Raw genomic sequence first — 27,014 nt, 5'->3', positions numbered from 1 at the left:
TTCATTTGATATTGTTAGTAATAACATAATTATATTTGAACAAGATTCAAATATAGTGTTTACAAATAGTATAATATTTTTTATTAATTAATTTAGCTGTGATAATTTATACAATATACGATTTATTTTAGAATTATTAAAAAATGATTTATAAAAAACTATTTTATTTTTATGTACAATTTATTTGCATTGTAAAGTTGGAAGTAAAATTGTAATAATATTTGTTTATGTAAAAAGTAATTAAATTAATATTTTGTTTAACATATGGTTAAATTTATATATTTTAGTAGTTGTAATATTGTAGTAAACAATATGTACAGCAATTAAGAATGTAAAAAATTATATTTGTGATTAATTACTGTACAATTATCTGGTTTAATAATTTAATTATTTAATATCAAAAATTATCCTCTTTAAAATGTGACTAATCATTTTTTAATAAATTAGGATCGCTATAAAAAATTTTTGTGTGCCACCTGGTGGTAATAAAATTTTTTATTTAATATAATCTCATACCAATTTTTCAACAACTTTGCTATTGTGGACCGCAAGAACTGATCACGTTTTCGGGTAATACGGGACCGCAGCTTTTTCTATACTAATCAAACATGTTTTATTTGTTTATGGGTCCCCTGGTGGTCGGATAATTTTTTACTTATTGGAACCCTAGACCAACTTTTTGTCCTCTACAACTTTTCTATTGAGGACCGCAAGATCTGACCGCCCGTTTTCGGGTAGAACGGGACCGCAGCTTTTTCTATACAAAAAATACATGTTTTAATTTTTTTTGTGCGCCCCCTGGTGGTCGGATAATTTTTTACTTATCGGAACCCTAGACCAACTTTTAATTATCTACAACTTTTCTATTAAGGACCGCAAGATCTGACCACCCGTTTTCGTGTAAATCCGGACCGCAGCATTTCCCATAGCGGACCGCAGTTAAGGCATTCCCGTAATTGATAAATGTTATAAATAATTTTTATTAACTTTTTTTTATAAAATTAAGTTTTAATTTTTATAAATTAATTTTTGAACATTTAATTAATTATATAGAAATTATTTAGTTTAATTTAATTAATTTATATAAATATTTAATTACAAAAATGTTATCATATCCAACACTCTATTAAATTTTTCTATTGACAATAAGTAATTTATCTCAACAAACAAACAAAAAATAAAAAAAAATAATGAGTTTTTACAATAAAATTTTTTATATTAACTCAATTGAATGGCTATTGTATATTTGATGCAACTTTCATTAAGCAAACAAGATATAAATTATATATATATATATTATTGATTATTAAGATATTATAATTGTTTATGTTTAAATTTTATAGATTATATATTAACATTTAAAACATTTTTTTCAAATATTATAATATCATAGATTGTTTTCATAATAAAAGTGAATGTAATTATAGCGAGGATTGTTGTAACGGGAAATGTATAGAAATGTTGGAATCATTGTTTAAATGTGAAGATGAATAACCATAATAATTATATACAGTATATATATATATATATATATATATATATATATATATATATTTTAATTAATTATTTTATGAGTTAAAAAAAATGTTTAATTAAAAATTAATTATTGCTTTTTATTATTGTTTTATATACTATTTAATTAATAGTTTTATTTTTTTATATAATTTATTGAATTTTTATTTAAGTAAAATTATTTATATTTTGTTTAAAAAACTTAAACTTAATTATTAATGTATTCTTTGACGATTTGTATATATATATATATATATATATACTGTATATATATTAAATTAATTAACTTTTATCTGTATTATTTTATTTTGTAAATTTTTTTATATATAACAATAATATATATACTGTATATAATCTTTATAATAATAATAATATAATATCATTTTTAATATTATTTATAATTATTCATCATATTTAAAATAATATAAATTTCTAGTAAATTAAACCACTTATTTATCAATATAATACTACAATTTATTGAATAAAAATATTTTTATACAATATTTTAGTTAATACACAAATACATTATCAGTACAACAATTCTATCAGTGATTATTAATAACTTATTTTTATTTGTTTAATAATGTTTAATATATACTGTAATTATATAATTCTATTTGTATTAAATGGTATTATATATTAATTATTTTTTATATTAATAACCAATATCAATTTAGTAGAATAAGTAAAATAATTTTTTTTTTTGAATAATTTTCATACAAAAATTAAGTTTATTTAAATTATTATGCATTTCATCTAGATAAAACTACAGCTAGAACAATTATGCCAACAATTAGTTTAATAATAATCAATATCCACCAAATATTATGGGATTTATTATAATTATTGTTTGTAGGGGTAGTAGTAGTAGTAATATTAGCTGTACTATTACTGCCAATATTACTAGCATTAATAACCCTATTATTATTATTATTACTAGAATATATCAATGAAATCCTAAACCGGCACTCGGACTGTGGACACAATACACTGGTTAAACCAATTTTATAGCCTAACAGTTTCATACATTTTGGGCACCGGTAGTATCGATAGCCGTGTGGCGGGCTTTTGATAATCTAGTTAAACAACAATAACAACAACAACAACAAAAATAATAATTTTAATGTAACAAATTTCAATCAAATAATAATCAATATATTTTTTTAATACTTACAATTTCATTGTTACAAATTAAACAATTGATTGTTGGCTTATTGTCATTACCATCAGCACCTGTAGTAATTGAATGATCGACGGATGTGCGACAAACATTGCAAACATGTTGTGTTAGTGGCGCTGATGGCGCTAATGATGTTGACATTATTTTCTAGATTTTATTAATTAATTTAAAATAAATGAATTTTAGTGAGAAAATAAAATTTTAAATAATAGTCTATATACTGTAATACAGTTAATAATAAAAATAAAATAAACTCATTTATTTAACTTGTTAATATATTTCTATTAAATATATATTTTTAAATAGTTAAATAATTATTATCACTATAGAAATTAGATGAAATTTCAATGCATATCAAGTTATATAATAGATAAATAAATAATATTTATTATTTTTTTTTGTTAATTTTATTTTTTTATGACTACAATATTATAAATACCGGTAATATTTAGTGAGCTATAAGTAATAAAATTTTTTAACATATTTATTTGGATACAAAAAAAAGATTAAGTTTTTTATTAAATCTCATGACTATTAATAATATAATAAGTTTTATAAAGTATAAACTCATATAAAATTAATATTATTAACTAAACATAACAAAAATATTTATTATAATAATTATAATATTTACAGTATTATGAAAAATTAAAAAAAAACTTATGAAATAATAATTTATAATAATGTTTAAAAAAGTTGTATATAAAAATTATTTATCAATTTGAATAATTAATATATTTTCATTTATATTAAAACAGTATTAAATTTAAATTAATTATTAGAAGTAAGAGATTAACAATTGATTTTTAATTCATTAATGTATTTACTATTATTAATAAAAAAAACAATTTTAAAATTAAAGGCAAATATGATATATAATTCAATTCAAATTGTTAAATTGTAATAATGTTTTTTTTCTGATAAATTATATTTATTAGTTTTAAAAAATAAAATATTAATTGTAATGTATTACCGCTTACACAAAAAAACATTAATATTAAAAATAATGATAAAATTATTAGTAAAATTGCTATCTTAAGAATTATTTTTATAAAATAAATAAATATATATATAAATAATTTTTATTAGCGTTAGTTTTTTTTGTATAATTAAAATGATTATATAAATAATTGAGAAAATTAATTATTTAATATAACGAATAGTTTAATAAATTATTAAAATTCTTTTATATTGACATTATTTTATAAAAAAAATAAGAAAATTGTGTTTAATAACTACAATAATTTTAATAAATAACTGATTAAATAAAATATAATAATAAATATACAGTTAAAATTGTTTATAAAAATCAATCAATTATAATAATATAAATTATATAGTATACTTGAAATAATTTAATAATAATAATACTAAAATTTTTATTAATTAATAATATAATATGAGTTTTTGTTTATTAATACAAATTAATATTATATTATTGTTGCTTAATTATTATAAGTTATTATAATTTATATACTGTACACAAAAATTATTTATATTAATATGTAGCAAATTGGGTTACTATTAGCAACAATAAAAAAAAATAAGTCGCGCTTTATTTTTAAAATATAAAGTCAATACTAATAAAAATTTTTTTTTTAATATATATGTAATATTGTATATCAGGGTTAGATCAGATATATTCCCTCGTTTTTAAGTAAATTCCAAAAGTTCCTTATGTTCCCCAATGTTTCCCAGAGGAATTCCTAGTGAAAAATTTATTTTCTTAGCTACCAATTATTATAATGTTTAAATTATATATAATAAAACTGTATTTATTAATTTGTTAAAGTTAAGGTTGTTAAAGTAAATTTATTGAATTGAAAATTAAATTATTAAAATATGTTTCAATAATTTTTTGTTGTTGTAAAATATTTTTTTAAAAGTTTTAAGTACTATTTGGTACTAATAATAAAATTTTCCATTTATAAAGATCAAAGGGAGGCATAATAATAATAAAATATTATCAATATTTTCCATTGAAAATTTTTGAATGTTTTTATTAAAAGGGAACTTTCTATAACTGGGAATAGTATTTGTGTGAACTCTAATAGTATTAAAGTTTAGCTAAACAAAGTATTATTGAATATATTTTTTTTTAAATTTTATTTTAACTTAACGTTATTTGTCTAATAGAAAATTCTAGATAAACTTGTCTATACTTTATTTTTATAAAAATAATAATGTTTTATAATTATTTTTTAATAAAAAATGTCCCTTAGCACATATCTATAATTATATATATATACATATACATGTATATAGTATTTATTATATATACTATACACAACTACTATTAATTGACATTATTTATTGATCTATATATATATATATTGTGACTTGCTCAGTTAGTAATATATATATTTTTTTTAAAAATAATATACATGCATATTTTTTAAAAATTCACCTTTCATCAAAGTTGACACTTTTACAGCACACACACACACACACTTCCCAAGTTAATTGACCAGGGAGGTGGTGGACAGTTATGGCCGAAAGTAACAGTACCGACAGTCCAGTAGTAGCAGTAGTAGACAGGGATGACCTGTTGCTACAGTTGCGCGCACACAGATACCGTCCCAATCCGGCCATCGAAGATCATGTAAGGCCACCAGTGGTGGTGTCGCCGCCCGATTCGGAACAGGTTATGGTCAGACTCAGGTCGTCTAAAAGTAGACACGCAAGTGGTGTTTCGGTTAGCTCGGCTACTGGTGCTGAAACTGTAGAGGACATACACTTTGATTGTTTAACACCGGCACCCGACGGTGGCCACACTAATGTTGACTGTGGTTATTGTCAAATGTCAGCCATTAACGGCATGCGCTGTACAACACTAGAGGAACGGGAACTGTTGATCGATGATTACAATGACCGGTATGTTAGTCGTATACCGCATGTTGTTTGCTACCGGTGCCTGGCTAATTATATGCTTAGTATAAATGAAAAAATTGTACCCTGTCCATATGGTTGTGGTTGCGAATTTAATCTAGGTTAGTTTTATTTATTTTAATTAATTAATTAATTTTTACTAATATTAATTAACTAGATTTAATTAACAATTAATTAATTAATTAATAGACAATCTGGTGGTTATGAACCGCGACTACACATTACAGTGCAATGATTTGCTGCGGTCGTGTCCGGACGGGTGCGGCCTAATGGGTAGTTCACTGGAACTGTCGGTACACATATGCTATCGTGTATTGCCGACCACCACTGGTGATGTCGGTGCTACTGCTGCCGGCGCTGGCAATAACAACCGTCCACAACAAGCACAGGTAGCTGTTCATCATATACTACAGTCGACAAAATTGCAGCAAATGATTGTCGACAACAAGCGTATGAAAGACAAGATTAATAAACTTGAATTAGAAATGGATGATAGTATCGGTAAAATGAATTCAATGGATAGGGATCTCAGGGAACAGTTAAGAAACAATGAAAAACTACGACACGAATACCAGAGTGTCTATAGAAGACATTATAAGTTAAAATTAGATTTTGCAGAATTGGAAACTGATTTTATGGCCTCACAGCTACAGCTAACTGTCCTCAAAGATCGCTATCGTATTGATGATTATAGAAAATTGCTGATTAAATATGATAATCTTAAACTGAGATACACTGAGGCTGATGGCCAGCTCAGGGAGTTGCGTGAACTGAACAAAAAGTACAAACAGGATAACCATTTGCTTAATCAGACAAATCAACGGCTGGTGACCAAACGTAAGCAATTGGAGGACAGCTTCGATAGACTACAGAAATCGATTGATAGACAACAAACAACTGGTCGGAGTTGTGGTCGACCTACCAGTGCCGGTGCCGCCAACACAACCACCACCACTGATGATAATGATCAAACTATTGCCGATTTGACCGAAAAGTTGGAATCAATGCAAAATGAATTAACAAATTATAAACGTCTTTATGGACAACAATTATTTGCCAGACAAGAGAGTCAGACAAGAGCTAATGGCTTGCAAACGGACAGACAGTTTGATGATAATGATAATAATGAAAGTCCGATAATAGAGGACAGTAATGTTAATTATGACGACAATAATAATAATAATATTAGCAATAATGACGAAAATTAAGTGTTAGAACTTTCTTTTTCTAAATATAATTATTAATAGATTTAATTAATTTTGTAATTTAAAAATTTATATTTATGCTCAATTATTTTTTATAATAATATTTATTTAATTTATATATATATACAGTATTTCAAAATGTGCCAAATACTATGACATTTGAATTATTATTTAATTTAAAAAAAATCATTTTATAAAAACATTTTGATAGTTTTGCTATTTTTGAAACATTTATATAGTTTTGACATTTTTTGAAACATTTATTAAGTTTTGTCATTTTTTTTTTTTGATACATTTATATATTATTTACAATATATAATAAAAAAAATAAAATAAAAAATAAAGTACCGGTAATATATCAGATAAGTATTAATATATACAATATTCTAATAAACTAATAAACTAATTTAAAATTTTTAAAAATAATATCATGTATATTAAATAAACTTGATTAATATTTGTTTTTAAAGTATAATAATAAATAAATAATTTTTTATATGTATAATCTTAAAATATTTATTATTAAATTTTTAATAATGCAAAATTAAAATATGTAAATCAATGACAATGGTGTGGTCCATATGATCACCATAATATTTATAAATTATAATATAACTATAATTTTTTTAAAAATAATTATTTTTATATTTAAGATAATTAAATTTATTGTAAATTGTTAATTGGATAAAATTAGATATATAATTGATAAACAAATATTAAACTTAGAATTATTTATTTTTGAAAACAAACAAATTAAATCAATAATTAATTAATTAATAAGATTAAACATATATAAACAATTAATTATTATTAAAAATTGTTACGAAACGATTTAATATAATTTTATAAATATTTTTTTTACATTTTTTATATAAAAAAAATAAATGTAATAATAATAATAATAAAAATATAAATAGTTAATTATTTTTTAGAAATTAATGCTAAAATTTATTTAATTTTTAAAAAACTATTTAACAAACTGTACATTTACACTAACAATAGAAATATTAACTTTATATAATTATTTAGGCATTAGTTTATTTTAAGTGATCCGAAAAAATCAATAGTCAAACAATAGACAGCAAAGTGGTTGGGTCTTATCCGCCTACCCCTGCCTACCCTGCCTACCCCTAACATTTTTGCCTACCCTTAACTTTTTTGCCTACCCCTGCCTACCCCTAAAATTTTTGCCTACCCTTGACTACCCCTGCCTACCCTGCCTACCCATAACATTTTTGCCTACCCTTAACTTTTTTGCCTACCCCTGCCTACCCCTAAAATTTTTGCCTACCCTTGCCTACCCCTGCCTACCCCTAATTTTTTTACCTACCTAACATTTTTGCCTACCCCTGCCTACCCCTGCCTACCCCTGCCTACCCTGCCTACCCTAACATTTTTGCCTACCCATGACAGTCATAGGCAGCTAGTCATGTATTAGACTGTAATTGGCAGCCAGTCATGTACTAGACTGTAATTGGCGGCCAGTCATGTACTAAACTGTGATTGGCGGCCAGACATGTACTAGATTGTAATTCATGTGGTATCTGTATTTTAATTAATGTATATTGTATTATAAAAGGAATTCAACTAGGTAATATATCTAATGATAAAATACAATTAGGTAGAGGTTGGATACTAGATATAATAGAAAAATACAGCGAAACTCCAGAAAAACATTATTTAATGCCTAAAGATTTTCCTAGTTTTGAATTTAATATTAATAATTATAAAATTGATTTATTAAATACTAATGAAATTATTGAAGAAATTTTTAAAAATTTGTCTTAGATATTATATAAATATAATTATTGTTTTAAAAAATATTAACCAAAATAATATAATTGAATTATAAATAATTATTATTGTATATATATATTTTTTATAATTATATTTAATTTTTTTCTATTAATTAATTTTTAATAAAGGTTAAAATACTTTGTAATTATTAAAATAATAAACAATTTTAATTATATAATTTTATATTTTAATTATTATTTATTTGTATTATATAAATTTTATTATAAACTCATTTTATTAAAAATTTTCATAAAATAAAAATATATAATAAATATATAATTAAAATATATAAAATAAGTTATAATATTATTATTATTATTAATAAGTTAAGTAAGAAATATATTATGGGTAGGCAGGGGTAGGCAAATATGTTAGGGTAGGCAGGGGTAGGCAAAAAATATTTGGGGTAAGCAGGGGTAGGCAAATATGTTAGGGTAGGCAGGGGTAGGCAAAAAATATTTGGGGTAAGCAGGGGTAGGCAAATATGTTAGGGTAGGCAGGGGTAGGCAAAAAATATTTTGGGGTAGGCAGGGTAGGCAAAAATATTTTGGGGTAGACAGGGGTAGGCAAAAATATTTGGGGTAGGCAGGGGTAGGCAAATATGTTAGGGTAGGCAAAATTGTATGGGGTAGGCAGGGTAGGCAAAAATATTTGGGGTAGGCAGGGGTAGGCAAAATTGTTTGGGGTAGGCAGGGGTATTCAAAATTGTTTGGGGTAGGCAGGGTAGGCAAAATTGTTTGGGGTAGGCAGGGTAGGCAGGGTAGGCAGGGGTAGGCGGATAAGACCCAACCCAGCAAAGTGCAGTCTATAAAGTTAACTAAATGGTCATTGAATCAGTGTAATGGGTATACATTATATTGAATTAGTATTAATATATAACAGTAAAGTATACTGGTAATCAGTATACAGTTATTGTATTAATATAATTAACTAGCAATATGCTATAACTAGCTACTTGTTAGAGACATTAGTTAACTTAAATAACAAAACATAGTCTATTAATTTGACCATGATCATTTATTTTTTCTTAAAAAAACAATATTATTTAAATTAATATAACCAACAACAACAACAATTAAAAATTGGGCAAAACAACAGTGGACTAAAATGCATTATTAATATTTATTTATTTTTAAAATAAATTATTTTAAATATTATTTTAATAAACAATTAAATTATATTAAACTTATTTAAATGTTTAAATAATTAATTATTATTATTAAAAAAAATTGTTATTTTAGTTTAGTGTATTATTTTTTTTTAAAATAAAAGTTACAAAATTATTTACTGTATATTATAATTTAATTACAAATTCATTATAAAGATTAAAAAATTAGTATTTAATTAATTTTTTTTAATAATTTAATCAAATCTTCTAATAATAATCTAGATAAATTGTTTTTCTAAAAAAATAATCAAATTTCTAATATTTATTAGTTTTATTTATTTAATAATTTTGTTGTTAATCAAATCTAAATGTATGGATATCCTGACAAACACCTGATAGTGATCGGCATTCATCGGATCAATACATTTGCTATTATCGTAACGATTGCTGCCTTGTGTTACACCAATCAGTACTGCCCTACCATTGATATAGCGATAGAGTGGACCACCAGAATCACCCTGGTTAGATTATAATTATAATAATAAATTAATCTAAATAAAATATTTATTATTATTACTACTATTATTATTACTACTATTATTATTACTACTATTATTATTACTACTATTATTATTTCTACTATTATTATTATTACTATTATTATTATTATTACTATTACTACTAATATAACGGTATATACTTAACCGAGCAAATAGCTGAACCTTTAATATGTGGATAACGTTTAACTTGCATCAGATAGCGATTATAGTTAACTTTAAGGTATACCCAACTAATTTGTAGATCAGTAACAGTATCTGAATGTTCACTATATTTACCAAAACCAGCTATCAGTGCCTGTTTGTATTGTAAGTCCATTTTGACGGCTTGGCCGCTACTACTAGTAGTTGGTGGCAAACAAACAGCATTAACCGATCTAACAGTGCCGCCATTGCCATTGGCCATTAACTTTGATCAATGCTATATCAAAATATTCCTTACGTTCCCGAGGATCGGTATATTTGGGATGTATAATAAACTGGTCAACAGTATAGACAGCGGGCAAATGGCTTAACGATTGGGCACCGGGATATACGCTCAGATAGCTTTTGTCAACCGGACCAGATGATCTAACACCGTAATTGTTGATAAATTTTTAGCATGCTAATTTTTTATTATTTTGTATTTAAAATTATATTTACTAATTTTGTTTCATAATTTAGTTTTAAAACTTATAAATAAAAATATTTTGTTTTTTTGGGGGAAAAATATTATTTTTGAATATTAAATAATTATAATTATTTTAAAAACTGTAAAAAAAATCTAATTTTAATTTTAAATATTAAATATAAATTTAGAACTTTTATAATAGCTCATGAAAAGATTTAACATAATTTTATAAATAATTTTTTCGACATATATTTTATATAAAAATAAATAAATGTAATAATAATATAAATAGTTAATTATTTATTTAGAAATTATTGCTTTAAAAATGTTTAAAAAAAACTATTTAACAAACTGTACATTTCTAATAGCAATAAAAAATTAACGATTATATTATTATTCAAGCATTAAATTTTTTTAAGTGATCCGAAAAAATCAATTGATAAATAAATTACTAACAAAAATAAATAATTGTAAGCTTTAGTAAGTTAACTTGATCAGTTTACTGCTCTTTTCAAATAGTTAACATTATAACAAGCAAGTTCAATTGATTTGATCATGATCATTTATATATATTTTTAAACAGTAAATACAGATAATATTTTTGTATAAAAATCATATTTATATATATTATATATAAACTATTTATATATATATATATATATAAACTATTTATATATATATATAAACTATTTATATATATATATAAACTATTTATATATATATATATCAATAATAACTACATTACATACGTGTATAGACAATGAGCTGCAGTTATAATCCATTTATCATTTAATATACTTCCAGTACATTCACTGTTTTTAATTATTAAAAATTAATTTTTATAAATAATTTAATAATTAAAACAATTAATAAAAAATATGTTATATTTAACAGTAATTGTTTTTATAAAATAAACATACCTAAGCTATATTGAAGAGTTCATCAATTACTTACATTGTCTTACAATATTACATATGGTATATCACATACACCATCAACTCCCCTCTCTCTCTCTCTCTCTCTCTCTCTTTCTCTATTCCCAACATTTTAAATACCTGAAACTTGTCGAAAATATCCACCATTTGTTTGTATAGCTTAGGTAGACAACAAACGGCACTTCACCCGGTGCCGCACGACGTCCATTTTGGATGTCATCCGTATAGCCAACGGTGCCGTTATACCAACTAAAACAATGACCAGATTTGAGTAGTGATTCGCGTCCAATACCGCATCCACTGTTGTCGGCGACGGCAGCGGCGGCGGCAATACTGGCCATAATCGTTGACCGATTGACAATATTGATGTCATTAAATAACTGTATGATTACTAGCAATAGTAATAGTAGTAGTAATACTATAAATCGATAAATAAAAATTTATTTTTTTATTATTAATAAATTTAATTTGATAATATTGGTGTCATAAACTGTAATTATTATTATGAATAATGGTTTTAATATATTAAACTAACTTAATTTATTTATATAGTCAGAAATCATTTTTTATAAATATATAAAATTAATGTTTTTTTTGATAATTTTTTAAAAAATTAATATTTATTTAAATTCTAGTGTTTTTAACATATATACTGTTAATTTAAATTTTAATAAAATTATTTAAAAAAAATTGAATATTATTAGATTAAATATTAAATATAATACATTTATTTACATTCAATTATTAAATTTAACAGTAGTTATATATATAATAAAATAATGAAATTTAATATTATGAAAATAATAATTTTGAAATATTAATAATATCTTAGATTGCCTAACTTTAGTTATTATTTTTAAAAAAAAATTAATTTTAAATTTACTATTTAACATTTAATATAAAATAATCAAAACTTTTATTATATTATTTATATATAAAAATTATTATATAAAATAAGTATTAAAAACTTGTATTAATATTACCACTTAATAAAAATTTATTATTGTATAAAATGTAAATAAAAATAGATTTATAAAGTTTAAATAAATTAACTTTAGGGATTAAATTTTATCTAAAATGACAATTTTATATTTTATTAATTAATTTGAAAAAATTAAATATTTTAATACTATTTTAAAAATAAAACTGTAAATTAATAATACATGTAAAAAAACTTACAGCTATTTTTTATCATTAAATAATTATAGACATTTACGCTGTGTTATTTTTTATTATTATTAAATATCAAACTAAAAGTTATAATTAATTTAAAAGTTTATTAAAAAAAATATTTATTTTAATATATTTTAGTTTTACAAAACAAACTATTAGTGCTCACTGATCACCACTTGTCTAATCCAATCCAAGTGCTGTACTATTGGTACAAATATCATATAATGATTGTGATTATTGGGATTCATACAATCCCAGTCATCGTAACGGGTCATCCCATGAACTATACCTACCAGTACAGCCCTACCATTGATGTATAGATACAGTGGACCACCCGAATCACCCTGGTGATAAAATTATGGGTTTGGGATAAATTAATAAATTTTACAAATAAAAAATAATTGCAAATAAATGGTTATTTATAAGATATATATACCGCACAAACACTGGCGCCTGTTTCCAGTGGATAACGTATCACAACCATACCGTACGGTTTAATTCTGACCCGTACCGACCCGACACGCAACTGATCAATATTATGCGAGTGCTCACCGTAGCGGCCAAAACCGGCTATCAGTGCCCGAGTATAGTTGGTTTCCATTTGTCGATTACCCGGTAAACAAATTGCACTGACATACCGGTGGTGTTGGTGGTCGATGTGTGGTGATAACAGTCCTACTATTTGACTGTCCAATTGAATAAGTCCTGTATCGTATAGGCTAGCTGTAATGGCTACTGGATCATATTTTGGATGTATGTGCAGACTAAGTGCTCGGTAACCGTGAGGAAGGTTAGCCAATGAACGGGCACCAGGGTATACAATTATATCCTCTAAATTTTTGCTTAAATAATTAATGTTATATTTTATTTTATTTAACAAAAAAAATAATAATATCCTAAATAATTCATATGCTATGACTTAACTTACTTAAACAAACAATGTGCGGCAGTTATTACCCATTGATTATTTAATACCGTTCCCGTACAATGTCTAGTTATCAACAAAACAAAACAACAAATAATTATATAATAATTATTTCTAAATAATTATCATTAAAATATATTAATTTTATTAAATAATTTTTTTAAAAATAAATATTAACTTAGTTGGCGTAGTTTTAATATAAGCAATAAACGGTACTTCACCCAAATGGGCTGTCCAACCAAACTGTATGGTCTGACCTGAGGTTGAATAGTTGGTACTACCGAACCAGCGAAAGCACCGGCTAGTGATTAGCTGCCAATCCCGGCTCATACCACACCCGCCATCAGTAACATTGGGTATGTTAGCAATAGTTATGCTATGATTATGTTGTTGTTGTTGTTGATCAGTACACCAAACAATATAATATTGAGTGATTAAAACTTTTTTTTAAAAATACTAAAAAAATTAATTTTTAATAAATAAATAAACAATTTTTTTAGAAAATCTATTTAATTAGATTTGCGTTATTTTTTTGGTGTTATTGATTAATTACCTATAATTATATTATAAATTAATATAACAATTGTCATTATTTAGTTAACAAACAAATAAAACTTTATGTTTTTTAAATTTTTGAAACTTAATTAAACAATTATAGTATAGTTAAATTTTATATCAAAATTTAGATATCATATTTATGTTTTATTAAAGTTTACAATTACAATTTTTAAAATTTAATATCTATTATTGAGTATTGCAATTTAAATTAATAACAATAATTTAGTCAATAAATATTAATTAAAAAAATTATTAGAAAATACAAATCGTTATTTATAATTTAAATTTTAAATAACAGAATTTGTAAAATATTAATTTATATATTTTAAATAAATCGTAAAATTCATAAAATAAAGTCACTTAAATTGATAATATTATATTTTAGCATTTAAAATGAATAAATATTTAATTACTATATTTTTAGTAAAATAAAACTGTAAATATAAATTAACTTAAATTTTATATTAATAGTTGTCTGTATTTAATATGTTAATAGCCTGAAATTGTTTTCATCACTTCATTGCCCCCACGCCCCCCACAAAATATTATAATAAAATTTTGTTTTTTATGCCCACCCACCTCCCCCCCACAAAATAGTGTAAAGTTAACTTTTGCATTAAAAAACTGTTGATAGATAAAAACAATATAATTTTATTTTTTATATGTATTTTATAAAGTTTAACCTAGATGTATTTCTAATTTTATTTATTAAATATCAATATAATACTGTATAATTAATTCAATAGTTATTTTTTTTAAACTGTAGATAAAAAAATAAAATATAAATTTGTTTATTATTTTTTTTATAATTATTATTTTAGCTTACGTCAGAGGGGCCTTTTTTATTTTAATCAAATATAATTAAATAATTACTAATTAAAAATTATATAAGGTTTGTTATTGTAAATAAATAATTAAAAGTTTATCTATTTTTTTTAAATAATTATATTAAGGTTATTGTCTAATTTGTTGGTTTTTTTTATTTATTTAATATCAATTTTATAAATAATAAATAATATAACTATAAATAATTTATTTCACTTTTTTTTATTGTAGTACTGTATTTAACTAGAAAACAATTTATTTATTTATTATAATTATGTTGATTTTATTTTTTTTCAATAATATAATTACCGGTACTTATAATAATAATAATAATAAATTAGTAGTTAATTATCCAAAAAAAAAAAAAATTATTATAATTATATCACAAAAATTTTTATGAATTAATAAATATTTTTAATTACATATATATACTATATATTATATATGAATATATGAGAGTTAAGTATAAATATAATAATAATAATAATAATATAATGATTAAGTGATTATACAATATGTTATTAAATGTGTTGTTAATTATAAATCAGATCTTCAATTGGTTTAAATTGTGACAAATGTGCGGATCGTTGGCAGTAATCATCAAACTATTGGTTCGGCCATCGGCTGTCTTATCACCGGAAATAGACAACAACTGGTCGGAAGTCAACTGTCCAGTAGTTATATCATTATTGGTAGCAAAACTATCGATGCTTATCATCGGCACTGTCCTATCGGTCGGTGACATCAATGGCAACGACAACGACGACGACAACGATTGTTTGGCAGCCAAACGGCTCTCATAGTCGGCTACCAGTGCTTTCAATTGGGCGACCTCTAGCTTGAGCTCCCGATTTTCATGTATCAGTGTATCAATCGACGACTCTTTAGCATCGATGACATCCCGTAGGCCGAGTAGGGCATCGTTCAATGAAAACTCGTGGCCACTAATACCGCGTTTACGTTTGCGGTCGCCGGCAATGAGCGGACAATCTGTTGACAATCCTCGTCGTCCAAGATGACAGTCATCGTCGTCATCATTGTCGGCGGCGGTAAACATAATCGGTATATGATTCGGGGGGTATATGATAGACAACAACTTTCAATTGGTGGCCGACAATAACGATCGATCGGGTAATTCAAATAAATTAATAAAAACACGTTTTATTGAACGTCCTTAACACGTGTGACCACTTTTTTTTGAATACTACTACTACTGGTCATCAAAAAAATAAATGTTATATTAGTTTCGGTAACTATATATAGGTATATATCATATATTTACCGATGAGATCATAAATTACTTAATAGATTAATATTTTTTTTAATTAATTAGTTAATTAATTATTATTTTGTTGAAAAAAAATTTGCAATTTAATAGACAATTTAATACTACTAAACAAATAATAAACAAAATAATCAAGTTAAGTTTTTAACTATATTTTTTTGAATGAAACAAAAAATAATTATTAAATATTTTTAATAACTTGTTTTTTTCTAAAAATATTTAAATATTAATCAAAAAAATATTATATGTGTATATGTTTTACACCAATAATATTATTAAAACTACCATTAAATCTACACATACTCTATGTATGAATCACTACAATGTATTAAAAATTTTATAAAAACTGTCAAACAATAAACAATTCACACATCAATTATGTTTTTAAAAATATTTATATATATATTGAATGGTTTATAATTGTCTAAAACTTTAATTACTATTAATCCTACTATAGTTATATATTTTTTAAAAATTAAGACAATATTAATAAAATTATAATAATAATATCAAATAGTGTCCACAAAAAAATTATGTATAAATAATTAGTAATTTCTATCTATACTAATAGTTATACTGTATATATTATATACTATATAGTGTACAACAATAACAATATAGTATTATAAACAATAATAATAACATTTGTATCACTAGTTATACAAATAATAGCAATAATATTATACAAATATAATAAATTCAATGATAATTCAATAAAATATTATATATATTTTAAACTTATAGATAAAAATAATTATCAAGGCAAATTCAATATTATTATTAGTAATAGTGTACTCAATATGTAGCCTCCGTGGCGCAATCGGTTAGCGCGTTCGGCTGTTAACCGAAAGGTTGGTGGTTCGAGTCCACCCGGTGGCGACTATATTTTTTTGAAATATTTTTTTTATACTTTATACTATTTGTAATATTGAAAAATATTATAAAATTTTTTGTTTATTAAAATGTTATAAATTAATTTATTTTATTATTTTTTTTTAATTAAAATAATAATTAAAAAAAAATATTTATAATATTTTGTTGCCCTAAGTCACAACTAACTTAAATATAGTATTAAAATCTAAATATTAGTAAAATAATCGTTTTTTTTTAATATTACAGTTTAATATATAAATGTTGTTTTAAAAATTATCTATTTTTTAACTAATATATATATATTTAATTTTTAATTAAAACATATTACTAATAATTTTTATTTCATTTACTGTTATAATTAAACGTTAAATTTATTTAAATTATAAATTATATATCAAATTGACATTTATTTTATAGAAACATTATTGATATACAAAAATCATAGAAAAATAATTATTAATATATTTATTTTTTATTACAAGCTTACTTGAAAATTATTCAAAAAATATAATTATATAAATTTAAGTTAATTTATAAAAAAAGTTATCCTAATATTTATAGAAACAATTTATAAATATTATATAAATTTTAACTTTTATATAAAATTACAGTTATCAATTATATAAAAATATAAAAAATTGTGCTTTAATTAAATCATTAATTATTTTTTGAAACTTTAAACTTGTGTATTTTATATAATAAAAAAACATAATAACTATTATACTGATATCTCAAATAAACTATTTAAAAAATTTTATTTTTTGATTAAAATATGTACAGTATATTATGTAATATGATGTAGGTAATTATAATACACTAATATTTATTAATGCAAATTAGCCCTCATAACTATTAACATTACTTATATTATTTAGTTATAAAATCAATATATCATAACAATTATTATTATTATTTTAAAACATTATATTTGATTAGTAATTAACTATTTTATTTGAAAAAAAGTTATTTTATTTTGTAACCATTTATTAATAATAATTAATTTTTTTTTTCTTTATTACAACAATGTTTGCTAAAGTGTTTTCAATAATAAGTCTATTATTAATTGTCAACAACATCTACGGTGACCAGATTGTCGACAGCAAACAAGTGGACAACAATGACGGCTCAATTAAGCAAAATGTCGAGACAACTGGCCAGTCATCTCAATCAATACCTGAGCAACAATTACCGTACAAACACTGGAACAGTATGTTTGATCAGGTGTCGCAATTGTTGAACAAATTGGAAACACTAGTCTTTAAAAACTAAATTATATATATTATCATTTTTTTAAATTTTAATAATTTAAGTATTTATTTTAATAATAAAAATAAATAATAAAATCTTGTATTTAAAATTTATAATAATAAATAATTTATTTAGACTATAAATCTCTGGGAAAATATATATAAAAATAGAGATATTTTTTCCTATTGACACTAAAACTCTTTTTAAAAAAATATTTGTTTTTTTAAATAAAATAAAAAAGTATTGAAATAAAATTTTTGTTTTATACTGAGTTTAGTCTAATAAAATTATATATCAATTTATAAATAACTAATAATTTTTTTATTATAATAAATTACAGTTTGTTTGATATTTATATATTTATTTAATATATACAAAAAACTAAAATATTATTAAAAATATTATAATTTAAACAATATTTATTTATTATTCTAATTAAGTTTGATATTAGTATTATTTATTATTAATTACAATAAAATGATAGTTATTATAGATGTAATTTTAAAAATTATTTAGCAAAAATTTGTAAAAATTATTAGTTATTGTGCACACTAGCAACATAATAGTTATTGAGTTTATTAATTAAAAAAAAAGTTAAATAAACTTTTAAATTAGAGTTTTATAATTATATTTAAATTAATAAATTCAATAATAGTTATAAGTATTCAATAACTTATCTAGATAACAAACTTTTATAGTTTACATTATTTTAAAACACTGTTATATATTACATAATTTATTTCAATAATTTAATCAATAGTTATAATAAATTAAATATAAGTACTAAATAGTATTGTAATAAATTATCTAGATGTTAATAATCAATTAGAAATCAAATAAACGTTTATAGAGCGTAACATTATTTTTGTAATATTTGCTCAAGGTCATATTAATAATTAATTGGAAAAAATTTTTATTTAATTAGTGTTATTAATCTAATATAAAAATGAGATATCAATAGTTATTAATACTTATAGTGATAATATAAATAACATTAATCCAATATTAGATTGTATACTGTATTACATAAAATTGTTTAACACAGATATGAAAACACATTTTAGTATAAATATTGTGTTTTTTAAAAAATGTGTTACAAAAAACTAGTAATAATTAATTATATAATAATAATATGGGAAAACACCTAAAAGTAGTACTGTTTCCTATTGACGCTGTCGGACACGTTAACTCGGCCACTGGTATCGCACAGGTATTACTAGAGGCCGGCCATCGGGTAATATTTATTATTAGTGAACAGTGGAGAGGAAAGCTATGCAAATATGGTATTGAAGAACTGATACTCGATGAGGGAGATAAAAAACCTACCGGTGCTGAGGACAGTAGTAATAGTGGTGGCGGTGCTGATGATGCAGCCCTACAATGGGCTAACCTTATGAAACAAACCGATACGTTCACCAATTTAGATCCACTTGTACGGCTGGTCAATGTCCGTAAGCACCTGTATATGAGCGAAATGAAACGTTTGGAAACAGTTAATCAATCCATTGAACGCCTGCTTCGGGATCTCAGACCCGATATCGTACTAACCGATCAGTTTATGACAGTACCGGCTATTATGACTAGTGGTATACCTTGGATCTGGTGGTGCAGTCCTAATCCATTGGTGTTTATTGATGACGACCGTACGCCACCCGGTTGTTCAGGTATTTGTTTAAATGATTGATATAATTAATATAAAATATATATGTATTAAAAATTATATTAATTTAATTATAAATTTATATTAATTTGTAAGTTACTGTAATTTAAGTAATTAGTATTATTTTTTTAGCAAAAAATTGTAATTATATACTTTGATAATTTATTAAGTTATTAATCATAAGTTATTTTATAAGTTATAGTCAGTTTAATCATTATAAAATATTATGACAAAATTTTATTATTTTTACATTTAAGGAAGTCGAATTGTAATTTTTTTTAAATGTAAATTTTTTTAATAATAATTATAATATAATACATAATACTGTAAATTAATTTTTATTATCTATTATAAAAACTATATATATATTTTAATTAATTATATTTCTAGATAAATCACTGTCTAATACTTAAAAAAATTAAATTATAATTTAATGTTTTTTTAAAAAAAATATTACAATAGGTTTGCCTACAACTGGTCCCAAATCCGAGTGGCAATCATTCAGAAATGTCGTCAACGAGGCATCACTAGAGTCGTGGACCTATTGGAACTCATATTGTATGGGACAGGGATGTCAACCGCTAGACAAATATCGTTACCAACATTTCTCTCCTTATCTAAACATTTATGGTTTTCCGCTGGAGTTAGACTATCTGGACATACGTCCATTGCCTGACAAATGGCTACGATTTGACAATCTTAAGCGCCAGGAGGTCAACACTGGACCCAAGTTTGAAATACCGGAGTCATTGCTGGGAAAACCGGGAAAATTAGTATACTTTTCGTTGGGCTCTATGGGCGGCGCCGATGTTGACCTAATGAAACGTTTGGTTGGAATTTTGGCCAAATCCAGGAACCGGTTTATTGTGTCGAAAGGACCGGGCGATCGACTATACGATTTGCCTGATAATATGTGGGGCCGACGCAGTGTACCGCAGATACAGGTGCTGCCAGTTGTCGATCTGGTCATAACACACGGCGGCAATAATACCGTAACCGAAACCCTGTATTTTGGTAAACCAATGCTAGTATTGCCACTATGGGGTGACCAGTGGGACAATGGCCAGAGGATTGCCGAAAAAGGATTGGGATTGTCACTGAATGCACACAAATGTACTGAAGATGAACTAATCAAAGCAGTCGATAGTCTACTAGAGGATAGCCTACTGGAGAAACGGTTAGCCAAAATAGCACAGAGAATACAATCGGATAATAGTATTGGAAAATTGCCGGAAATTATTGAAAATTTATTAGATAAATAAAAATAAGACAATTAATTAATTAATTAATAAAAAAAATTTTTACAAATATAATAATCCATAATTGTTTTGAATTGTGATTTGAAAAACTACTTTATAATAACGGTTTCTTACAAAAAACTATTAGCAAATCAAGTATTTAATTTTGTATACTAATAATTATTAATTAAGAAAAATATACAGTTTTTTTATAATAAAAATATACATAAAACAAAAAGTATTTATAACATTAAAAGCAATTAAATAGATAAACAAAAATAATTATACAATTGAAACAAATAAAATAATACTAGAAGATAGCCGAATAATAATATTGGAAAATAGTAATTATTGAAATTTTTTTAGACAATTAAAAAATATATTTAATAGAAAAAAATTAATAATAACAAATATTATTTTTATTATTTAAATAATTATTTTTTAATACAGTCATATTTTTAGCATATTAAAAAAAAGTCAGTATCTAAATACTATATACTAATAATATTATAAAGTTTGAATAAAATATACATAAAATATTAGTTTTTATAGCAAACTAATAAAAATAATTAAAAATAATATAAATCAATTTACATATATTCACTGACACACACACACACACACAAGTTAACCAAATTAAATCACAAAATCATTTTTATTGATACTATTACTGATTTTCAATAAATTGTTGAATTCTATCATTAATTTTATCAAAACGATCCTTAAGTGACCCAAAAATTTGCTTATACTGTACCACTTCATCCAGTATATGATCCAATTTACCGATTTCCTCTTTGGATAAAATGGCCATTTTGGTCGAAACGGCCAGTGCCAGACCCATACCGACAGTGACGGCAATGTTGGCCGCCAACAACAACGGACTGTTTGTGCTAAACCGGCCGAAAGTGACCAGATTTTTGATGGTCGACACTGTATTCATACTGTAGATAGCAATGTGACTGTTATTCAATTGATGTGAATTTTTCAATTTGGTTTTAGTATCGCCTATTGTAAACTCCAATTTTGCTATAAAGTAATAGTAATAGTTATTAGTAATAGTAATAGTTATTAGAAATAGTAATAGTTATTAGTAATAGTTTTAGTAATAGTTATTAGTAATAGTTATTAGTAATAGTATGTAACTAATTAGTAATTAGTTAAGATTAGTTAGAAAAAAATAATATATATATACAGTACTTATGCTTAATTCTATTTGATTGAAATCCGATTGTACTTGATTAATTATGCCCATCAATTGTGTCATGGTCATTAATGATTTTACACTTGTACTAGCATTGCCACTATTACCAGTAGCACCTGTACGTAATTTTAAAAACAATTGATCTAGCTGATCTAATTTTGGTTGGACATCAGTCAACAATTGTACAATATTTAGTTTATGTTGTACAGCTTCCCGGGTTATATTTTGTGCTTGGACAATTATCGATTTGAATTCATCCAGGCGGACAAATTCAAAATACAGGAACAGGGCATTGGAGGCCAGGGTTAAGCCCATGACTGTATTGGCCATATTGGCCATCGACTCGTTGATACCATTGAAACATTGACTATTGTCGTCCATACATTCAGCCCGAGGTATAACCGTCTAAATTGTAATAAATAAATTAAAAATAAATATATTAATTATACTTATAATTATTAATTATAGAGAAAACAAATAAACATAACTTAAAATTATTATTAAAATATAAATAATTATTAAAATAATCATTTTAATAATTTACATAAATTTTAATTTATTACTATGTCATGATCCTTTCTAACAACCAATTTTTAAAACATTTTATTTGTTATTATGTTTAGAAAAAAAATAATAATTTACAGTTTTTTTATTGAATAAAATTTTACTAATAATTTTTTCTAATGTGCTGTTAAAATCTAATATATGCAGAAAATATACAAAAAAAAAAATATTATTTATACCAAAAATAATATACACCTTTAATATATATATATATATACTTGTATTTTTTTACCTGGCTACTATTGCCGCCCCTACATTGATCTAGTAGTTGTTTAACCAAATTTTCACATTCCTGAAATTGACTTTCTAGATAATCAATTAGATTATCAAGGGGATTTATTTGTTGTTGTTGTTGTTGTTGATCCAAATTTGTGATTGCTGAAATTTCCATTTGTTTTAAATTATTAGTTTGCCGAAAACTATTGACCATTGTACCAATTGTCCATGCATAGTTTATTAAATCGGTTTTATTCTAAATGTTTATTTATTTATTTTTTTATTATTAAAAAAATATACATGTTAATTTTTTTTAATAAATATTTTATTAGTACTAAAACAAAATAATAATAAATAATTTTTAGCAAATAAAAAAAACTTACATTTTTAAGATACTCCTTAATATCGTTGACAATATGTTTTGCCTAATGTTAAATAAAAAATATTTTTTTAAAAATAAGTTATTATAAGCAAACTATTCACTAATTATAATAATATATTATTTTCAAAAAAAAAAATAATTACATTTTTAACAAAAAGTTGTTCAATAAATTCAGATTCAAAATTCGACATTTTTAATTAAATTTTTTTTATTAAATTGTAATTAATTTTAATAATGTTGTAATAACTGGTTATTATATAAAAGTTATTAAAAGTTTATTAATAATAATAATGAAACAAAATTTTTTAATTATTAATATATTATTTTTTTGTTGAGTAATGTAATAATAAGTATAATATAATATTTTCGCTAAATTTATAAATACAATATATTATTTATATAAAATTTCATCAACAATTAATAAATATATATTTATCTCAATTAAAGTTTATTTGATATAAAACTTTTTAGTTTTATATTAATATAAATTATTTATATATAAATTATATACATATATATATTTATGTGAACGTGATATTACTGTTTATAGATTCTGTTAATATTAATATAATATTTTCATAATAAGATATCTAAATTATATAAATAAATAAATTTATTATTATTATTTTGAAGATTATAAATATTTATTTTATTTAATTGATAAACTTATATTAAAAAATTATTATTGAAAAATTGTAAAATTATTTGAAAAGTTAATTTATAAATATCAATAACACTATAAATATTATATAAGTTTACTTAATTTAAAATAAATATTTTTAATTATTATTAAATATCTAAATTTTACTAAATTATTTTAAAAAAAAACTATTATTAAAACATTTAATTAATTGTCTATTATTTGTTTATTATAGTTACAGTTACAATTATCTTGATCAATTTTCGTATTAATATCATTATTACTTATTTGTACTAAGTTTGCCTTGGGTAGTTCATATTTGATGTATCTATGGAAACAAAAAAATAGATATTATTTAATTTTATATTAAAATAATAAAAATATTTAATAAAATTAATTTAATACATACATTATATATATTTATTTAATTAATTTTGTTAGTTTGCAATATAAAATCAATACATTATATATATATATATATAGTTTAAACATTATTATAATATACTAGTACTTCAATAGTTACTTACATTAACAGTCCGATGGCTACCAATTGAAAACCGGCGGCCAATTGAAAACATATGCCGGTATAGCCACCAGTTTTCAGTGAATGCTTATAGATTAGTGGGAAGACTATACCGCCGGTAAGTGAGCACAGGTTATACCAGAGCGTCAAAAAGGCAAACACTTTACCCCTTTCATCGGGAGCGACCAGTTTGGACAGTAGTGACCGGATTATCGGTAACGGATATTCGCTGAACATTAACAATGCGACCGACGAGTACATCATAGCTCCGTTAGTGGCAAACCCGATGAGTACGAGTCCGGCCGTTCGGGAAACTACACCGACAACGGCAACTGTAATATCGCCCATCGTTGGCCATACATACAGCTGTACGGCTGGTAGGACTAGCAGTGCAGCACCGGTAACACCAAATTTAATACCATTATAGAAACTATAGTCAGATGATTGCCACAGTAGTGGCCGATTGCGTACATAGAGATACATCAAACTAGTCATAACCTCCGATGCATAGGTTATCATAATGAATGCACCAAATATTAGGAACATTACCCGTCGATTGTTGGACTCACGGCGCCTGAAAACGGTAGACAAAACATCGCTAAACAATTTGTACACTGATTTAGCCGAAAATCGGGACTTCGACTGTCGTACGACCCGTTGTTGTATATGAGATACAGGATATCGGCTCAGTCGTAGCCAATTGTATATAACTAGCACTGTATGTATACCAAGAAACAGTCCAAAGCACACGTAGTATTTTGTATAACTGTGTGCTGCCGTTTGTGAACTATTGTTATACTGTTTCAGTATAAACCCGGTGCTTATGGACCCGAGAAATTGGCCAACAAAAACACTGGCCTCGATGGCTATCATACGACGAGTACGACTCTTTGGGTCAGTTATGTCGGATATATAGCCAAAACAGTTGGCCAACAGACTGATTGAAGCACCGGATATGCCGCCCAACAGTTGACAAGCGGTTAGCATAGCCAACACATTGACACTGGAAGTGGTGGTGGAGTGGGACATATAGTAAGCTGAGCACAGATATAATACCTGTGCGACCAGCGATAGCAACGGCGGAAAGGTTAGCGGCAATAGGCGGCCATTGATATCGCCATAGGAACCGGCCATAAACGAACCAACTATTGATGAACAGGTCATTGCTATATTATTGTAGAGTAGTTGGTCGGCACTGCGGGCCTGAATGATGGCCAGTGCCTGACTTTCCGTACTACTAGCCTTACTGATAGTACAGGTGCTGCTGCTGCTGCTGTTGTTGCCGTTATTCATAAAGTAGTCGCTACATACACGTTCCCATAGGAGATCCTGATAGGTAGAAAATTCGCCAAATATGGCAAACATGTATAGAAAAGCTAACGGTTCTACCGTTATCTGACCGATCACTTTGAGCACCGGGTTGTTTGCCATAACTATTGTTTAACAAACAACAAACAACTAAAAAAAATAAGGTAGATAGTATTGGTGTTTTATAAAAACATAACATTAATATTGTATTACTAAAATTTATTTATAAAAAAAGTTATTTAGTAATTAATATTAGACAGTAGTGTTTAATATTTGATACTATTTTTATTATCATTATTATATTGAGTGTAAGTAAATAAGAGAAAGAGAGAGAGAGAGAGAGAGAGAGAGAGAGAGAGAGAGAGAGAGAGAGAGAGAGAGAGAGAGAGAGAGAGAAAGTTTTATTATATATAATTGTATTACTTATATTTCATCATATTATGTATGTAATAAAAATAAATATTAAAAAAATATCATAAGTTGTTAAAAATTTTAGTTTTTTATTATTATGCAGTATTTAATAATTAAATTTTTAATAACTTTACAATTAATTTTGATATAATTTTTTTAATAAAATTGCTTTAATATTGATAAATATAAAT

General features: G+C 24.2%; 4 protein-coding genes and 1 non-coding gene across 5 annotated transcripts; 3 read left to right on the top strand and 2 right to left on the bottom strand.

Moving 5' to 3' along the window:
- Positions 1–5,103: 5,103 nt before the first annotated feature.
- Positions 5,104–6,847, top strand: LOC128952086 (uncharacterized). Its single transcript, XM_054297420.1, has 2 exons — positions 5,104–5,682; positions 5,771–6,847. Exons 1-2 carry the CDS (start codon positions 5,181–5,183, stop codon positions 6,787–6,789), a joined length of 1,521 nt encoding a protein of 506 aa, XP_054153395.1. The 5' UTR covers positions 5,104–5,180; the 3' UTR covers positions 6,790–6,847.
- Positions 6,848–17,364: 10,517 nt separating this feature from the next.
- On the top strand, positions 17,365–17,438 carry Trnan-guu (transfer RNA asparagine (anticodon GUU)). The gene has a single exon. It is a non-coding gene; the product is annotated as a tRNA-Asn (tRNA).
- Positions 17,439–19,744: 2,306 nt separating this feature from the next.
- LOC128952122 (NDP-glycosyltransferase YjiC-like) lies at positions 19,745–21,647 on the top strand. The gene is made up of 2 exons (XM_054297460.1): positions 19,745–20,344; positions 20,803–21,647. The coding sequence occupies exons 1-2, from the start codon at positions 19,813–19,815 to the stop codon at positions 21,600–21,602; spliced, it is 1,332 nt and encodes a 443-aa protein (XP_054153435.1). The 5' UTR covers positions 19,745–19,812; the 3' UTR covers positions 21,603–21,647.
- A 543-nt stretch (positions 21,648–22,190) lies between these two features.
- LOC128952296 (uncharacterized) lies at positions 22,191–23,980 on the bottom strand. The gene is made up of 4 exons (XM_054297661.1): positions 23,943–23,980; positions 23,576–23,815; positions 22,776–23,184; positions 22,191–22,604 (listed from the first exon to the last, which is right to left on the bottom strand). Exons 2-4 carry the CDS (start codon positions 23,771–23,773, stop codon positions 22,246–22,248), a joined length of 966 nt encoding a protein of 321 aa, XP_054153636.1. The 5' UTR covers positions 23,774–23,815; positions 23,943–23,980; the 3' UTR covers positions 22,191–22,245.
- Positions 23,981–25,104: 1,124 nt separating this feature from the next.
- Positions 25,105–26,535, bottom strand: LOC128951499 (solute carrier family 46 member 3-like). The gene has a single exon (XM_054296747.1). The coding sequence runs from the start codon at positions 26,533–26,535 to the stop codon at positions 25,105–25,107; it is 1,431 nt and encodes a 476-aa protein (XP_054152722.1).
- Positions 26,536–27,014: the final 479 nt, after the last annotated feature.

This window comes from Oppia nitens, unplaced genomic scaffold (genome assembly GCF_028296485.1).
Source record: "Oppia nitens isolate AA-2021 unplaced genomic scaffold, nextdenovo-longstitch-racon4-pilon3 scaffold1_pilon_pilon_pilon, whole genome shotgun sequence".
Taxonomy (NCBI): domain Eukaryota; kingdom Metazoa; phylum Arthropoda; class Arachnida; order Sarcoptiformes; family Oppiidae; genus Oppia; species Oppia nitens.
This window is presented reverse-complemented; position numbering and strand designations above follow the sequence as displayed.

Excerpts from the sequence above, each read along its gene's own strand:
- LOC128952086 (XM_054297420.1), top strand. The coding sequence starts at position 5,181 with ATGGCCGAAAGTAACAGTACCGACAGTCCAGTAGTAGCAGTAGTAGAC. Across the intron at positions 5,683-5,770 it reads TGGTTGCGAATTTAATCTAG|ACAATCTGGTGGTTATGAAC; the intron begins GTTAGTTTTATT and ends ATTAATTAATAG.
- LOC128951499 (XM_054296747.1), bottom strand. The coding sequence starts at position 26,535 with ATGGCAAACAACCCGGTGCTCAAAGTGATCGGTCAGATAACGGTAGAA.
- LOC128952122 (XM_054297460.1), top strand. The coding sequence starts at position 19,813 with ATGGGAAAACACCTAAAAGTAGTACTGTTTCCTATTGACGCTGTCGGA. Across the intron at positions 20,345-20,802 it reads TACGCCACCCGGTTGTTCAG|GTTTGCCTACAACTGGTCCC; the intron begins GTATTTGTTTAA and ends ATATTACAATAG.
- LOC128952296 (XM_054297661.1), bottom strand. The coding sequence starts at position 23,773 with ATGGTCAATAGTTTTCGGCAAACTAATAATTTAAAACAAATGGAAATT. Across the intron at positions 23,185-23,575 it reads GGGGCGGCAATAGTAGCCAG|ACGGTTATACCTCGGGCTGA; the intron begins GTAAAAAAATAC and ends ATTACAATTTAG. Across the intron at positions 22,605-22,775 it reads TCAAATAGAATTAAGCATAA|CAAAATTGGAGTTTACAATA; the intron begins GTACTGTATATA and ends ATTACTTTATAG.